Source organism: Urocampus carinirostris, chromosome 4, assembly GCF_059441175.1.
Source record: "Urocampus carinirostris isolate Australia breed hairy pipefish chromosome 4, RoL_Ucar_1.0, whole genome shotgun sequence".
NCBI classification, from domain to species: Eukaryota; Metazoa; Chordata; class Actinopteri; order Syngnathiformes; family Syngnathidae; genus Urocampus; species Urocampus carinirostris.
In genome coordinates, this window is record NC_142352.1 from 29394403 (window position 1) to 29412504 (window position 18102).

Below are 18102 nucleotides of genomic sequence, written 5' to 3' on the forward strand. Positions count from 1 at the left end.
AACACGCTTGACAGTTTTGCTCCATCATCATTTCTGTCACAGTGTGGTATTATTGTTGTTATTTTTCTTTTCCGAAAAAAAAAACTATAAAATTGACTAGTGGTGTTACTAACCAATATACCCGTAACAAGTTTTATGGCCAACCGTTGACAGTCTGAGGAGCTGTAGTTTACAAATGCTCTCGTCCAGTTCTGTGAGAAGAGCTCCCCTAAGACACATTCCATCATGTCATTCGGAGCATGCTTAAACATTGTCAGGCATGTGTGCAAGCATGTTGGGGCGACACGAACGACTGAGAACCGTTTAGATTTGCTACAAAGATGTTTCGGTAAAACGAGCCAGCCTGCTGCATAATATTACATTTTTGACATTGATTCCCTCCTTTATAAGGTGATAATTAGTTTACAAATATATCCCCCCCAAATATCTTGGCCCCTTTTACACATCAGAATGTGACTCAAAGTGCTGTTTAAACATAATGTTCAATAAAAATATTCCTCATTCTCCTCACACATCACAAAATGTCATATGCGCAAACACACACGCAAGTATTGTGTAAGAAAAGATGGCAAGGCACAGATTGACCATGAGAGGAAAGGGACCCGCTGGAGGCTCATCCACCCTCATAGGTATGGCAGCAAATTGTCAAATTAGTTTGGCGCCCTGTTACTATCGGCCAGCAAACCGAACCAACCAAATGCAGAGGTCTCACCAGGTAACACTGAAATTGAAAATAACTTGAAATAAAAGCTTGTGTGTGAAAGAACGAAAAGAACTACAACACTGCCTTTAGGTCAGAAGAGGCTCTTTACTGCATGGTCAGGGCTGAACTGACAAGCGGCATTAAGATTGCAGAGGTGATTCGAAGTGAGAAGGATGTTGGGTCTAATGCTTCACTGGAAGAGGATTTAAATCACTTCTCTGTCCACTTTGAAGATGGCAAGCCACCAGCAGTCGCACCACACCTTCCAACAATCAGCAGGAGCACACTGATACTTTGAGAGCATGAAGTAAGATGTGTGATAAGAACTTTAAACCTCAAAAAGGCCAGGATGGAGTACCAGGGTACCACAACCAAATCTGCCATGGGCGACCATTACATCCTCCCTCAAAACCTTCACCATCATCCCCATCCCCAAGAACTCAGTAGTGGTCAGCTCCAATGACCACAGGTCTGTTGATCTTATGCCTCTGATCATGAAGTATTTTGAGATGGTGGTGTCCCAGCACATCAAAGACTCCCTTCTCCAAATTCTGGACCCTCATCAGTTCGCGTACTGGGAAAACCACTTCTCTGATGACGCTACACAGTAAACACTACACTGCACTGAGCCACCTGGGGAAACGGTGGAGTTACATCAGAATACTCTTAATGGACTCCAGCTCTGAGTTAAACACAATATCCAGGCAATCCTGGTGGAGAAACTCTCAACTAGGGCTTTCCTCCTCCATCTGCCTATCACTTTATTTCACACTACTCACAGTCCGTGAAAATTGGCCACCATGTCCCTCCAATCCTAAGGCTGAGCATCCCTCATCCCCAAGGATGTGTCCTTAGCTCTCAGCTATTAACCTTCTACACCTAACTTGGTCATTTCTGGTGGAGATGAGGTGGAGTCCACTGAAGAGGTGGAAACACTGACTATGTGGTGTTCGAAAAGAACCCTCATACAGAACATCACCAAATTCAAGGAAGTCATACTCAACTTATGTATCGTGAATGAAGACTGTGCGAAGAAAGTGTGATCCTTCAAACTGTGCACATTTTCACTGACCTCACCTGGTCTGCCATCACTACAGCTGTGGGCTAATAGGCTGATTTTAGTCATTTTACCTCTGTAGTTTTCGCAAATTCCTCACAAAGGAAATTTGTTGGTTACTGTTGCTTTAGTCAAAGGGTCAAAGGTCAGGTGTTGTTTTTGTTTTCTGTACTTTTTGCATTGAACTTGAAATTTGAAAAATGTGCCTTTTTTGTAGATTCTGAGTAGATGACATTTGTAAAGTTTGGCGGTTGCTTTTTTTTCACCTCTCACGCGCTTGCATTGTCTTTTGAGTCTTTTTCACCATATCTTTCCACACAAGTCTAGTCTTTGTTCTTATAGGTTTGGATACAAGGGGAGCTGCAGGGTCATGCCATTTATGATTTCTGTGAAAAATATGAACTCTGAAATCACGGGGTGAAGATAAAGGGGCAGCAGTAATGATCTTTAAAAACAACTCGGCGGGGAAAAGAGGACACACACATGCCATGAGTTGGCTGTCTTACATACATTGCCCTCTCGATATACATTATAAGATTAATTTGTTCCCGGATCATGATGACATCTAGAATTTCTCGTTTCTCGAACAAGTTTGTCCCATAAGAAATAACTGAAAAGCAATTATCCTCCCCAAATCATTTAAGTTAACCCAAAATAGCAATAAAATACATCCAACCAGTCATTGAATACAGCGGTAGTGTCTGAAAATTCTCGTAACTTGGATTTTCAGGCAGGATTTTTCCTCAAAAGACATCTTGTATCTCGAATTTCTCATGACTAAAATAGTTCCTTTTCAAAGGGGCCACAGTACTGTTTGAAATCGATGTAGGTTATTAGGTTAAAAATGCTCACTGTATTTGAGGTGTTATCAACATGTCCACAAAATCACCAACAATGAATAATCTATTATAGGTGGAGCGTAACATTTATTAAAAAAACAAAAAACAAACATCTGAATACTTCACCGATAGAAGTGGAAATATCACTTAACTCATCTCATCTCATTAGCTGTATCGCTTATCCTCAGTAGGGTCGCGGGGGTGCTGGAGCCCATCCCAGCAATCATCGGGCAGTGGGCAGGGGACACCCTGAACTGGTTGCCAGCCAGTCGCAGGGCACACGGGGACAGACATCTCACTCGCTCATTCACACCTAGGGACAATTCGGACCGGCCAATTCACCTGAAATGCATGTCTTTGGAATTTGGGAGGAAACCGGAATGCCCGGAGGAAACCCACGCAAGCACGGGGAGAACATACAAACTCCGCACAGTAAGTCCGGTAGCTGGATTTGAACTCACACAGGAGGTTCCCAAGACCTTGGAACTGTGCCGGACACGCGCTAACCACTGCGCCGCCGTGCTGTCCTACCACAAAACTATTATCAGGAAATACAATTAAGATCATTTCAACAAACCTATGTGTAGATCTGCATTTTGTGTTTTTTTCAAACCTTTTGGGCGTTTATCATGCTTGAATCAGTCAGTCTTATACCTTGTACCTACAGTGGGTCCAAAAGGTTGCTGCTGAAATTTTAACTGGGATTCATAAAAAGCACATTACATGTGTTTGGGCTTCCCTTCAGTGGCTGCCCGTGTATTACATGGTTCATTTTAAAATTCTTGTAATTGTTTGTAAATGTTTAAATGGCCTTGCACCTCCTTACCTCAGTGAGCTGCGTCACTGTTATACTCCTGTTCGGTGTCACAGGTCCGCCGATCAGCTGCTGCTGAAGGTACTGAGATCTGAGAGAAAGTTCAGAGGGAACCTTTTCTGTTGCTGTCCCCAAACTGTGGAACAATTTGTCCTTGCACATCAAACAGGCTCCCCCACAGTCCATTCTTTAAACTAGTCTTAAAACCCATTTTTATTCCTTGGCTTTGGACATAACATGAGACTTTGTTCCTGTTTTAATTTATTATTTTCTATACTTTTTAAGTGTTTTCATTATTTTATGGTCCCTTTAAAGTTTTTTTTTTTAAATATTTTTGTGTACAGCACTTTTTTTCAGTTGTGGCTTTTTGAAAGGGTTTTATGAATAAAGTTGGGTTTATAATAATGTTTACAATGCCAACTTTTTTTGACACAGTATAATTTATGTAAGGGCCAAGTTTAAGAAGAAATATATATTACTGCATCATAATTTAAATGTCACATTAGGTGCACATTCCTTTTAGATAACAGAGGAACTGCTTTTCTCCTCCGAACCCTCTTATTACCATGGGAGTGCCGGCGACCCCGTTTTACAAGCACTATTTAAAGTACTGTAACGCCGCGACCGTTGGACTAAAGAGAAAATCCAAACAGTTCCTGGAAGAGAAGACGGGCTTTGCCGCAACATTAGGCATCACCCTTAATTCAAATTTAAACAAAGTAGTTCTCCAAAACACCCACAAGCTGGCAGCACCTTCCCACAATGGATTATCTCAAAGGCATCCACATGTGGCGACGGTCTAATTACAGGCATGAAATGACACAGACAGAGCATAAATAATTTGTTTTGTAAAGCATTTTTTGTTATCTCTAGCCAATAAAAACATTTGAATCCTTCGAACATGACTTTATTAGTTTTGATTGTCAGGTGACAATGAATTATTATTATTATTATTATAATTGGTGTACTGTGGCTCTCTTGTCTCCAGGAATTGATTGACAATGGACCACACAGGCCCATAAAACGCCTGGCCATGGTGAAAATGGTTGGCAAAATATTAACAACTAAGAGAGCAAGACTCAAAAACATTTTTTATGTATTTATAACAGTTAATATTTCCAGTTTATGTTATCTTCCAAGTGTGTTTTTGTTTTTCATTTTAAACTATTATTACATTGCCTTAACACATCGTGATGGTAAACATTGACAGATATTGAAAGTTTGCATAGTTCTGAAATAAAAAGCGCCAAAAGTAATCACTCATAACATGACCAAGGCCAAAAGAAACAATTCCAGGCAGCCTGTATGATCCTTGGTTAATAAAGGGTTAAAAGTTAAAAAGTAGATAAGGTAAAATGACAAATAAATACATCAAACATTTATTGCAGATCATAAAGATATGTACAGTGTGTTTCATCCAACGTCACCACGAGGAAAAGTAACGTGTGATTGAGACTAACTGACTTGCTATGTCCGATGTAATCCTTGCAAATCGGAGGCAAGTTGAAACACATACAGAATTTCAAATCCCTGGTAACAGTGGCGGGAGCTTTCCTGGCGCGCGCTCTCTACTGCTTCAATATTGCAGCCACGTCAAATATTTATTGTGACCAATGCTTCAATGTGTACATAATATTTAGTCTATGACGGGACAATGGGACAATGAATAACTTCACTTGTATTTATGAGCCTAAAATTTACAACAGTGGTTATGAGAGGATTCTAGTTGTAAGTGTGCGAGAAAATCTTAAAGTATGTCCCAAAAGGCAACTCATAGGAGAGTAAACATTCATCTAAGAAATCAGTGGTGGGCGGTGAGGGCCTGCAAGGCCTTCTCTGCTGGGCTAAAAAAATCTGAATCATGTGATGTAAATTCGATTTTGTCCATATATACTCATTAAATAATTCCAAATTGTCTGTCAGCATTCTTTCATTGCTTCTCCCTGGTTGTGCTGCTTTCAGATGTTTCCTTTTATCTTTAAGTATTTACCCAATCACATTTCAGCCATGGGTTGTTGCTTGTCTCAGAAATCTACCTGGAGGCCTTCACAAAAAGTTCTCAGGGTCCTTAGGCATAATATCAGTCTTTGAGAAAGCTGTTGGTTCAGCCAATCAGATTCTGAATCAGTGTCTCAAAGCCAGCTAGCTGTGAGAAATGTCACGAGTTTCACAAACTATGACTGGCTCGGGACAAGTAATCCACCAAAGAAATCGCGCCAACAGTTGTTTAACTTGATTAGACGGGCTACACAAGAAAACAAGAGTTTATTGTGTTACTTTACTAGCAAAAGGCCGGACAACTCTGAAGCGAGCAAGCCATTTGCAATTGGGAGCCAGGAGGTAAGATCATAAGCCCAAACACAATCCCAAATCCAAGACCGTCCTGATACAAAATTCAGGGCCTGGTCTGTATATTGGAGGTGGGCAGAGCTTTTGGCTCGCTGCCTTTTTTATTATCCACCTGTCATTGTTCTTTGTCTCAGTTCATACAGTCTTATTTAACTTAGATTTCTCTACCTAAGACAGGCTTTACATGTCCACATTCCCAGGCGGCTGCGTCCGGCGGGATTGGACACTCAGAACCGGGTGCACGTTGGGGGCCTGCGTTGGCCCAAATCACCTCTACTCTACCAGAATCCTCACCAAAAAATAGTAAATTTCCCTTTCAAGCATAGGCTCATAGAGCCGATTTATTTGCAAACGACACATCACGATTCAGCTGAAAGCCTAGGTGTGAACGGCCACGTCCGCCATTGTCAGATATACAACAATTAATCTGAAACAGCAGTTATGTTGACATTTTCACTTAATTTTAATTATTTATCAGGTGTGATTTTCAAGTGAATAAGTATGAGAGCATTCTCCCGAGATTTTCTCTCTGTAAGAAAGCACACTTAAAAAAATCAATTTAATTGAAACCACTTGATAGACAATGTAATCAAAGTGTTGAAAGTCAAAAGACAAGACAAAAACATTAACATTCAATGAATTACAACAGTGTCAGTCATTAGTGAGCGCAGAAATTTGAGGATGCAAGTGACGCTTACGTGTAAGTGAAATATTTACAATTTTAATATGCAAACATGTTAAATGTGCTTTAACATTTATGAGTAGACATCATTCAACAATGTTTTCATTTTTTTCCAATATACAAAAGTCGACAACTTAGTTTTGTGTATTATTTAACTTCTTTTAGTGGAAAAAACATTCATTAAAAAATATTGACTTGAATCATAAGCAAAATACATTTACTTTTACTTTGTTTGACATAACATGGGGCTCCCCTAGAGGTAGCTGACATGATTGTCTGCCTTATTGCCCTCTACGGGTACCCCCTCCAAAGCCCTAAACCTTGTGAAAGGCTGGCCAAAAGAATGAGAATGTAAATGGTGTGGCTTGGTTACTTTGAGTTTCCATAATTTGTATACTTCCTTGTGGTTTTTAGCACGTTTTTTTGGTTGCACCACACAATGCAGTGACGACTAGTGCTGAAATAAGGTCATATTTTTTCTGTCACGTGAAAAAAAGTACCTAAAGCGCCTAATATCCAGTTCTATTTGCTTTATAAAATGTTTACGAATTTAAAGATGCCATGAATAATTTTTATTCACGCCTAAATCCCCAACAAAGAACAAAAACAAATGATATACAGTGTATGTAATGTTCACATGATCAGTAAACTCTCGCCATTTTGCTATTGCTTTTGCTTTAATGGTCAATTATTTTTCATCACTTTATAAAGTAAAGATAATAATCACAGATGATATTACAAGGATCCCAAGTCCAATACTTTTTAAACACAAAGAGCCAGTTGTGTGGAGAGTATTGGATTTTTTCTGTTGCAAATTCTTTTTCAAGACTACGACTAGTGACAGGCAGCATGTGGTTAGCACGCAGCCCCACGGTGCAGAGGTTCAGGGTTCAAGTCCAGCCACCGCAACTTCCCCGTGTGGAGTTTCCAAAAACCAGGTCAATTGGTTGGTCTAAATTGTCCCTAGGTGTGAATGAGCGGGTTAGTTGTCTGTCTCTGTGTGCCCTGTGACTGGCTGGCAACCAGTTCAGCGTGTCCCCTGGCCACTGTCCACTGCCCACTGCCTGAAAATAGCTGAAATGGGATCCAGCACCCCCATGACCCTCCTGAAGATAAGCGGTGCAGTTAATGGAACTAGTGAATTTGGTAAAGTGTGACTAGTGACTTCAGTAAACTTTTTAACAGCTACTTTGAAAATAATCAAACATCCAAAAGGACGCTTCTTTAAAAAGACGGAAGGAACAGAACTTTAAGACCTCCTTGTGTTTATCTGCGCACACCCCCTTATTCAGTCTTTCTTTGACGGATAGCAGAGTTCCTCATCTTTTTGTAAATCTTGCCAAATCAATTCAAGATCCGTTTGTTCATCTAAGGTGGTGGCCACAAGTTTGGAAAAAGCACAAGTGCTGTATTGCACAGGAACGACCCTGAAATAATTCAAATCAGGTGGGTCCGTAGGTTGAATACCGAGGTACTCCATGCACAACCCCAAGTACACGTCTTCAATGCACAGGGTCGTGACATGTCTGGAAGCTTCCACAAGCTTTTTAGGCAGGTCTGAAGACAGAATATAACCCAGGCCCAGAACATAAATTGGAAACTCTGCTCTGGGGTAAACATTCCATGGAAGGTACCACTTGGAATATAGATCTCTGTGGACCACTGCATTCCTGGTCACAAGTCCAGTCATGTAGTTAGTCCTCGGTGCATTTGACAACATGTTGATGAGATTTGGCAAATTAAGGTAAATGTCTGAGTCGATCTTCATTGCGTAAATGGAGTTGGAGCAATAGGAGTCCAGCCACTCCAATATCATCATGGTTTTGATGGTCAGGTTTGTGTAGCAGTCCACAAAATCGCTTTGGATCAGGTCTCTGTGCTCCTCACTCTCCTGCTGCAAGCTCTGCTCCAACTGCTCGTCTGATTTCCCGCTATGCTGGCCCAGCATGAAGAAAATGCTGACCGTTTTCCCCAACACCTGCCTCAGCCCCCCCCAGGTGCGGCGGATAATGTCTCGATGGTGTCTGTTTTGGGGCGCCACAGGGACCATCAGTGTCACGAAAGGTTTCTGCTCCCCGCATTTGTCTGGCTCATTGATAACAAAGTGGTACTCAGCCGGGTAGGCCACCGTGTACTTCCAGCGTACATCCAACAGTCCCTTACTTTCTTCTCTATTTTTCACGGCCTGTGTAGCAGTTTTAGAAATCAGTTCAGATGGAGACTTATTCCAACCAAGTCTTATGAGAGAAATGTTTCTGAGACTTTCTATTCCAAACCACCGTTGTGTTGCATTGTAGTGTGTCCACCATTCAGGTCTCCAGCCCCTTGCACTGTCCTCAATGTTTATGGCGTAATAAAACAAAGCTGTTGCCAGTGCAAATAGAAAGAAAAGGTGGCGAGATCGTGTGGCACTGCACCATCTATTGCGTTGCCTGTCATCCAGCATTTCCTGACTGTGGGACGAAAAGCACATATTCAAATGAAAGAACATGGCGACAGCCCAAGTTACGATTTGTTTAACATGTTATATCTTTGATTTTTTTTACAACCTATAGGTATGTTAAGGACTTTGATAAACTGTCCTTCTGATAAAAAAATTCTCTCCTTATTATGAGTTCCTTGTAAACTTTAAACTTTAAAATACTAACTAAGACTTTATTATGTTGCTTAAGACTGCGTTGGGCCACAAATAAGGTCTGGAACAAAATCCCTAGTAAGACATCTTATTTGGATTAACTGATTGTTTTCCTTCATTTTAAAAGTTTTTTTAAGATTCATCAAGCAATTTGTAGGTGTTTGTCAAATTTATTTTGACTCTCTGAAATATGACATTAAACAACTGTTCATACAATAACAATATATAGGACAGTCTCCGAAAATTATAGTACTGTGATAGATGTATCCCTGTTATGCAATTTTAAAAATCCTTACAAAGAACTATAATCATGCAAGTATTTTATTTGTTCAAATATCGCTTTTTGTGGCAAACAGTACAATATCCCATCCCTTAATATCAAAAAGGAAAAAGGAAGCTATTAGGGTGCAATCCATAATCAGCGATATTAAAACAATAGAAGCAAAGCACACGTAGATGAACAGTCGAGACAGGGCAATGGCAGAGACAATACAAAACAATCAAAGATATAACCAAAACAAACTATATAAACCCAAGATATGACAAAATGATACTATTGGCCTATTATTGTACTTACATGTTCAAAAATAATAATTTGAATTTCTCTTAGTGAACAGAAATGTCATGAAATATTACATTGCATATTACCGAATTTTATTGCAATATGTATTCTGTGTAGCAGCATTTAGATATTCTATATAACACGCTACAGTGGGCATTTGCACGTCACACTGGGTATTTGTATATTGTTTTTTTTTCTTTTTTTTCTTTATTATTGTATTGTTCTCAGCTCAGGGATGCTGCTGGAAATGTGAATTTCCTTTCGGGGATGAATAAAGTATCTATCTATCCATCTAGCTATCTATGAAGTGCCCAGAGATTGGCTGGCAACCAAATTTGGATGTCTCTCCTCTACTGCCTGAAGCGGCTGGGACCTGCACCTGACTCTTGTGAGAAATTAGCGTTGTTTAATCCAATGTTGTATTGTGGTTTACTTAGTGCGGCTTTTCTACTCTTCAGGTTTTCAGCGTGCGTTGTTTTTGGATTTCTCATTGGCTAAACCGTGGAAGATACTTTCATTCAGCAACAAATTTGGACCTCTCCATTGCTAAACTTGCCCCGTAATGGCTCCCCGATTGCTTATAAAATGGTTAATAATGGATTTGGTTTCTAAAGGACAGAACTGGAAGGGAAATGCAGTTTTCCACAACGTCCACATGTTACGGCAAAGTTAAGTGGATCGGGTCCTTAATTCAAGTCAAGTCATGTTTATTGTATAGCCCCTAATCACAAAGAATACAGTTGTGCAATAAAACAAGATTATTTTTAAAATTTGAATTTGACAGTACAGAAGTTATTTGTAAAAAAAATGGTGATAAACTATAGTATTTTTGTTTATCAAATAAATACCTAAGCCTGTCAGGAGTATTTGTTCTCCTGTAAAACAAATGAAGGTTTCTACTTCGCGGGTTTTGACTATCGCGGGACGTTTTGGGAATGCAACCCCTGCGGAAAACGCATACATACCTTCTATCCGATGTGGCAAAGAGACTATCTAGCATTTTCATGCTCCACTCACAAAGAAGGTTTGTCTTTCTCCATTTAAAAATTACAAAAAATATAAGTACAAATAAAAACAAAATCTTTTTTTTTTTTGTGAAATGTCTTGGAGCGAGGCTCAATGACAGAGCAAGACTCTCATGGATCTGTCTCTCTGTGAGTGACTCACTCACCTAAGCAGAGGTAGCGTGTACATGTTGCAAACCTGCCGAGGAAGCCACACCTTTGTTTCCCCCTCCTTCTTTGCCTTTTTTTTACCTCACACTGATAATAAAATGTTTGAAGTCCACCTTGCTTGGTTAAAAGATTACTTATGAACAAGAGCAGTGACAGTTTTACAGGCAGAGGCGGGTAGTAACGAGTTACATTTACTCCGTTACATTTACTTGAGTAAGTTTGGGGACATTTTGTACCTCTAGGAGTATTTTTAAATCACTATACTTTTTACGTTTACTTGAGTAGATTTGTGACGGCGCTACATTAGGCAACATTGAAGCCGTTACTTAAATCCATAAGTACGCGTTTGTTTCTGCTGAGGCACATTTATTCATTTTGTTCCTTTAATTTAGATTTGACCAGTGACCCAAACAAGAACCAATAGAACTTGTGAGCCGAGTTAGGAAGAGACAGTCGCTTGTTAAGTACCTTTTCATTTCACATCGATTCATCAAGGTATAAAAATGTTTATGTATTTTTGATGGAGCCCTTTCATTGAATTACTTATGTATTAGGGGAACTTATTTTAAATTGTATGCGACTTATTTTAAATAATTTAATCTTTCATTTTTGATGAAATAATTTTATTGTTTTATCCATCTAGTTTATTATTTAAATACATAACCTATTCCACTATAGATAGAAAAAAAAATATAAACGAAACAAAGAGCCTTTAATATGTCACAAAAATAAAAGGACGTAACGTCATCGTTTTAACGCTTGTATTTCATCAAACTTATGTAAGTCACAAGTGATTGTAAGATGTAACACTCAAAGGTTTGGATGACAAGTGATCTAGGATCTAAGGGTGGCACGGCAGTTGAGTGGTTGGCGCGTCAGCGGTACAGTTCTGAGGTCATAAGATCAAATCCAGCTACTACCTCCCTGCAGGAGTTTGCATGTTCTCCCTGTGCATGCGTGGGCTCCCTCCGGGCGCTTCGGTTTCCTCCCATATTCCAAAAACATGCACGACAGGTCAATCGGTGGTTTAAAATTTTCCCTAGGTGTGAAAGAGCGAGTGAGTTATCTGTCTCTGTGTGCCCTAAGACTGGCTGGCACCCAGGTCAGCGTGTCCCCTGCCCAGTGCCCGAAGATAGATGGGATGGGGTCCAGCACCCCCACAACCCTACTGAGGATACGTGGCGGAGAAAATGGATGGATCTAGTATCAGGATTGTCACATGCCTTGGTGGTTAAGGGATCAGCACTGTTTATATATATATATATATATATATATATATATATATATATATATATATATATACATATGTAAGTATATATATATATAAATATAAGATATATAAACATAAATATATATATATATATATTTTTTAATATATTTTAATCCAAATATTACCCAAATAAACCGAGTACACAGACTTACAGTTACAGTGTAACTGTTACACAGTCTTGTAATTTATTGTTGAATGGGTGGACTTTGATTATTTGATGATCTGATTGAATAGTTGTTTAAAATAATGTAGACGTTGCCACAGTTACTCAGTGCTTGAGTAGGTTTTTTTTCACCTAGTACTTTTTACTTCTACTCAAGTACTTATTTGGATGAGTACTTTTTACTTTTATTTGAGTCAGGATATTCTGAAGTAACAGTACTTTTACTTGAGTATTTTTTTTAGCAACTGTACCCAGCTCTGAAAAGGACAAACTCTGTATCAAAGTAAAAATGAAAATAGTTGTCGTTCAAAGACACACATGGAATGAGGCAAAACTGACCTGGTTACTTAAACCCATCTGGTCGTTTAAACCTCCTAAAACAGAGAACTCATTCTTGACAAACAGTCAGGAATAATGCTACATACAGCTCAATTGAGTAAATTGTTAGTGTTAAAACAACAGACCCACCTGTACAATAAAGAGATTGAGTGTTGGAATGAGGTTGCGTGAACCACCCTTCTTGAATCCATTCACTGTTCTGATTTGGGTAGAAGTGACTCACGCCTTAAAGCTAGATAGATAGATAGATAGATAGATAGATAGATAGATAGATAGATAGATAGATAGATAGATAGATAGATAGATAGATAGATAGATAGATAGATAGATAGATAGATAGATAGATAGATAGATAGATAGATAGATAGATAGATAGATAGATAGATAGATAGATACTTTATCCATCCCCGTAGGGAAATTCATACTTCCAGCAGTATCCTGGTGTTGAAAAATAAAAGATAAAATTAAAGTTGTATTCAATACTTTTGGAAATAAAATAAAGTTCTCCCATTATTTATGAGGGTATCACAACAGTTTATTAAAGGATAGCCCAAAGGCTTATCAAAAATATGTGAAAAGTAGGCTTGACGTTATTTTGCATGAAGCAGAGTACAATTGAGAAGATAATTATAATTTTCCTTTGATCGCTTTGATGCAGCTGTCAACCTTAATTTCAATTTTTAAAACAGAGCAGATGCCAAAATAGCAGCAATGGTGGTCAAAATGACACATTTTGTTTGCAAAAGGCTCCAAATGTACTAAAACATTTACCCTGGGGCGGGCAGTGGATTTGTCACCTAGGCCTTCCTTCAGCTCTATAGTTTGCGAAGGAACCGGCTCAATGAGCCAGAACTTGGAAGGGAAATGTCTTCTTTTATTTGTGAGGAATCGGGTGGAGAGGTGTTCTGGGAAGACCCTGGGGCCCACCACGCACCTGGTTCTCTGGGTCAGACAGCGACAGATGCCTCTGTGGAGTGCGGTCCGCTCTGGGAGCCGGCAACGCAGACTGTCCGTGAGAGAGTGGAGGGCGGTTAGACGCGAAGGGCACTGAGCGGAAATAGAACTTGTAAAGCCTGTCTTTTGTAACAAAACCTGAGTTAAACAAGGCTGTATAAAGAGAGACAAAGAAGATCAATGAAAAGTAGATAATACATTTAAAATAAGTCAGCGAGAGAGAAGCTCTGCCTGACCCCAACCTACCGACCCGGCCCGAAATACAGATCATTTCATTTTCAAGCGTGGAATGATCCTGAAATGAGCGTTAAGGCTGAAATTGGTGGACAAAACCTTAATTTTTTCAACCTGTTTTCCTTTCTAGCTAAATACGAGCTATTTTTTTAGATATTGGGGCGGCAGTAGCTCAGGAGGTAGAGCGCTCGTCTTGGGATCTAGCTAAGTTGCCATTTTAGAAATTCATATTAAACTGGGTACCTTTTGCGCTAATCAGTAAAGAAAAGTAGCTCTCAGCTTGAAAATGGTTGGAGACCCCTGCTCTAAAAGACTCTCTGACACCAATTCAGAATATATTTGGCTAAACCAACAGCTTTCTCGAAGACTGATGTTATGGCCATCAGAATTTTTAAAAAGGCCTCCAGGTAGATTTCTGAGCCTAGAAACAGCTAATGGCTGAAATGTGATTGGTTAAATGCTTAAATATAAAAACACACATATGGAAGCACAAAAACCAGTGAGATGCAATGAAAGGAACCTCACAGACAATTTTGAATTTTTTTTTTTTTGAGACCGGGTGGAAATATTTGTTGGACTGGAGAGGGATGTACGCCACCAGGCTGTACGTACACAACACAGGAAGTGGGGCCTCTACAACCCTAGTGGTTAAGGGTTCCACCCACCCAGGCCCCGGGACACGACATGAAGCCGTTCTGCATTTGCCTTCAAACACTAGAAATTACAGATTAGAGTATGAGCCCTTCCAGTCAGCCACCACACAGTGGGCCATAAAACAGGGGACTCAGGTTGCATGTCATTTTAGCCTATTACTGTATGTAGCTTTTATGCCCCTGCCCATTAGTTGACAAATTTGCCCTCTTGCAAATAATCGGATCCAGAATCATAATGTTTATGTTTATTTTATTTGTGACGCCCTTAATTACAACGACTCTCAAAGGGCTGCACAGATTATTGCAAACCACAGACTATTATTCCACCATCCCCTGATCTAAAACCTACATGAGGGCAAGAAAAAACTCAAAAAACTCAACATGAGGAAAATGAAGGGACCGCATGAAGTAATCCTCCTTCCAGGATGACCAGGCTGCAACAGATGTTGCATTAACAAACTACACACAGATATTGTTAACAGGAAATATAGGTCTTTCATAAGCTACAGAATAAAGGTGTGTTTTAAGCATAAATTTAAACAGTTACACTGAGGTTGCAGATCGAACCTCAGAGGGCAGAGCATTCCACTACACCAAGGCCAGAATGGAGAAAGCTCTCAAACCTCCGGTTCTCTTCTTGGCTCTTCAGAACTGTTTCGCTTCTTTATGTAAGCTTTGTCAGCAATATCACTGGTGGAAACTTCGTCTAACTAAACATAACCGGCACGCCACTCTAACAGACAGAATTTTCAAACTGTGGCTGAAAACTGAAATACTGCATATAACATTTTATGCAAATGCAAATGAATAAAATGGAAATGGAAAACAAAAGAACTGTCTTTATTGTCATTGATATCAAAATGGTGAAACATTTTAGACATGGCGCTTTAGGGGAAGCATGTAACAAAGACTTTAGCGTGAATAAACAGGCAAAAAAAATCACATCGTAGTGCTTAACGACTCGCCCAAGTTATAAAAATAGTGAAATGAAAACAGAATGCATTGTGACAATAGTAAAATGAAAAGTCGTGGTACAACATTAGCAGCAACAAAAAGTTCTCAAATAGGTCGCAAGATATATATTTTCACAATTCTGCGCTCTTGTTAAGAGGGGTGATGGCCCTGGAAAATCGATTTGACTTGTAGATAAAAAAAAATATATTTTTTACTTTTTCCAAGAGAGGAAGACCTACAATGAGCAAAATTATCTTATATGGCATAGTTTTTCTCATTTTGATTAAGGTTTTTTTTTAAGATAACAATAATACTTGAACAACACTTAAAAAGGTCTGCCATCTGTATTATCAAGTATTCATATTACATTTTATTTATAAATGTTATTTTTTTAATCCTGGACACAATCAACCTTAATATTGTGAAGGTGAGCGCTTGAAGTGTAAAATTGGAGCAGTGTTAGTCTTTAAAGGTGTGATATTTAGTGCCTCCTAGTGGTACAAAAAACTTTTATCCAATAATTGCGTTTCATAAAGCGAATGAGCAAAAATGTGCAGGTTTTTTAGCAAGCTATCTGGCTACTATTTCTAGCTTTGTAGCTAGCTATCTCCATACATTTTTAGCTATTTAGCAAGCTATCTACTAAGCTTTTTACTTTTTTTGCATGCTATCGAGCTACCATTTTATCCTTTTTTTTTACTATTTTAGCTAACTATCTAGGTCCAATTTAGCTTTTTACCTGAGCATGAACTTTAGATTATAATATTCTCATCATTTGGATTCTATGTAAGTTACACATTTAATTTTTCCATATTTTGCCTATCATTTTTCAGTTCCTACGGAAATATTTGATATAGCTGATGTTCTATTTTATTAGTTATTTTGTTGATGTTGTGGTCTGTATAGACTTTTTATGGACTAAGGGCTATACAAACAAATATGACTTGAGCCTGTCTGTCCGTTTTTTTATGGGTTTGACTCATTCGACTTTCGTTTGTTAAACCGTTGTAAGGGCCCGGTCACACAGCCGTTTGCGTTTGTATCGCGGGTAAAATTTTGCGGGGTTTTTTTGCCCGTGGTTGCCCGCGATGGAAAATGCGCAAAATTGGCCAACCCGCTGTTCATCGGTGGTATGCCCGCAAAACAGATGCCGGCGACTGTTCCGCTTCCTCATCACGTCATTTCCGTGTCATTTTCTCGTGTGGACCACGGGTATAAAAGCTGCCGAGCCGGCGTTATGCCGAGAAATGCATCCTTGCCGAGATTTGCATCCCCTCGCTACTACAACCACTTTTACCTCGTTTTATCTCACTTTTATATCACTTTTAGGGAATGTAATGGCGAACATATAACCAAAACCACTTCGTCTTGCATTTGTTGGGAATGTAATACAACTTAAACCATTTTGTCTTTGTATTTGTTGTGAATGTAATCGAACGGTAATGCAGGCCGTATACAAATCACTTTTGAGCAGGTAACATGTTTATTTTGCCTTTTTCTATTCAAATCGCTCGTATTGAAACTGTTATGCACTCTACCATAAAGCTTATTTCTGCATAATAAGCTTTACGGTAGAGTGCATAACAGTTCTCAAAAGTGATTTATATACGGTGTGCATTAAAGTTCGATTACGTTCACAACAAAAACAAAGACGGAATGGTTTATGTTGTATTACATTCCCAACAAATGCAAGACGAAGTGGATTTGGTTATATGTTCGCCATTACATTCCCTAAAAGTGAGATAAAACGAGGTAAAAGTGGTTGTAGTAGCGAGGGGATGCAAATCTCGGCAGGGATGCATTTCCCGGCATAACACCGGGCTGTAGAAATCATAACCGCTCAAGACACAGTCCCGTGAAGATTTCAAGCTATGGCACCGAAGAAGCCAATATGTTATTATTGTAATAGTTTTTCATTTTTATTTTATTATCTTGTAATGAAATGAAAAGAAATGTCAAGAAATAAAAATGGATTAAGACGAGGTCACTACGGTGACGGGGATCCATGTCCACCCCTTGACGTCTCGAGCACAACTGACGTGTGCTCGGCAAATCGCGCTGTATATACGCGGAGAAAGGCGTTTGACCGTCACACGCGTAACACGCTAATTTCACGTAATAACACCGCAATACAGGCGCAGAACATGCTATGACTGTGCTCCACCCACGATTACCCGCTGAAATTTCGCGTCCTACCCATGTGTAACCACGCCCTGGCCGCGGCCAGAGCACGTCGTTCCGCGTCATTTCCGCGTCATTACCTCGTGTGCCGCCCGCGGTTAACACGTGCTCAAAGTTTTGAGCAGCTCAAAACTTTTTCGCGCGGCCAACCGCGTGTGAATTTCCGACCGCGTGTAAAGCACTGCTGTATCTCGTCTGTATGGCGATCTCAAAGCGTCCAACAGCATCTGCTTCACAGGCAGAAATTTCTGGCCGTGATTCAGACGCAAACGGCTGTGTGACCGGGCCCTGAGAGAACTATTTCTAATCAAATGTTTTTATACTGCTAGTTTGCATTGTAATCATTTAAAAATAGTTAAAACATCTTCGTGCCGTAAATCATTGTGATGTGTTTATCGTGATAATAAACTAAGCCAAGATTTCGACATTCCAAGCATGTCGTTAACGAATCAGTTTTGAGCAACACTACCTTGTATTTTCTTGAATCGGATTGATACCCAAATTCCAAGTACCGCCCACCCCTAGCAAAAAACACTTG

General features: G+C 39.5%; 1 protein-coding gene across 1 annotated transcript; it reads right to left on the reverse strand.

Annotated features, from left to right (window-relative positions):
* Positions 1 to 6201: 6201 nt before the first annotated feature.
* Positions 6202 to 10796, reverse strand: LOC148367246 (beta-1,3-galactosyltransferase 1). Its single transcript, XM_088333224.1, has 2 exons — positions 10607 to 10796; positions 6202 to 8897 (listed from the first exon to the last, which is right to left on the reverse strand). The coding sequence occupies exons 1-2, from the start codon at positions 10645 to 10647 to the stop codon at positions 7733 to 7735; spliced, it is 1206 nt and encodes a 401-aa protein (XP_088189350.1). The 5' UTR covers positions 10648 to 10796; the 3' UTR covers positions 6202 to 7732.
* Positions 10797 to 18102: the final 7306 nt, after the last annotated feature.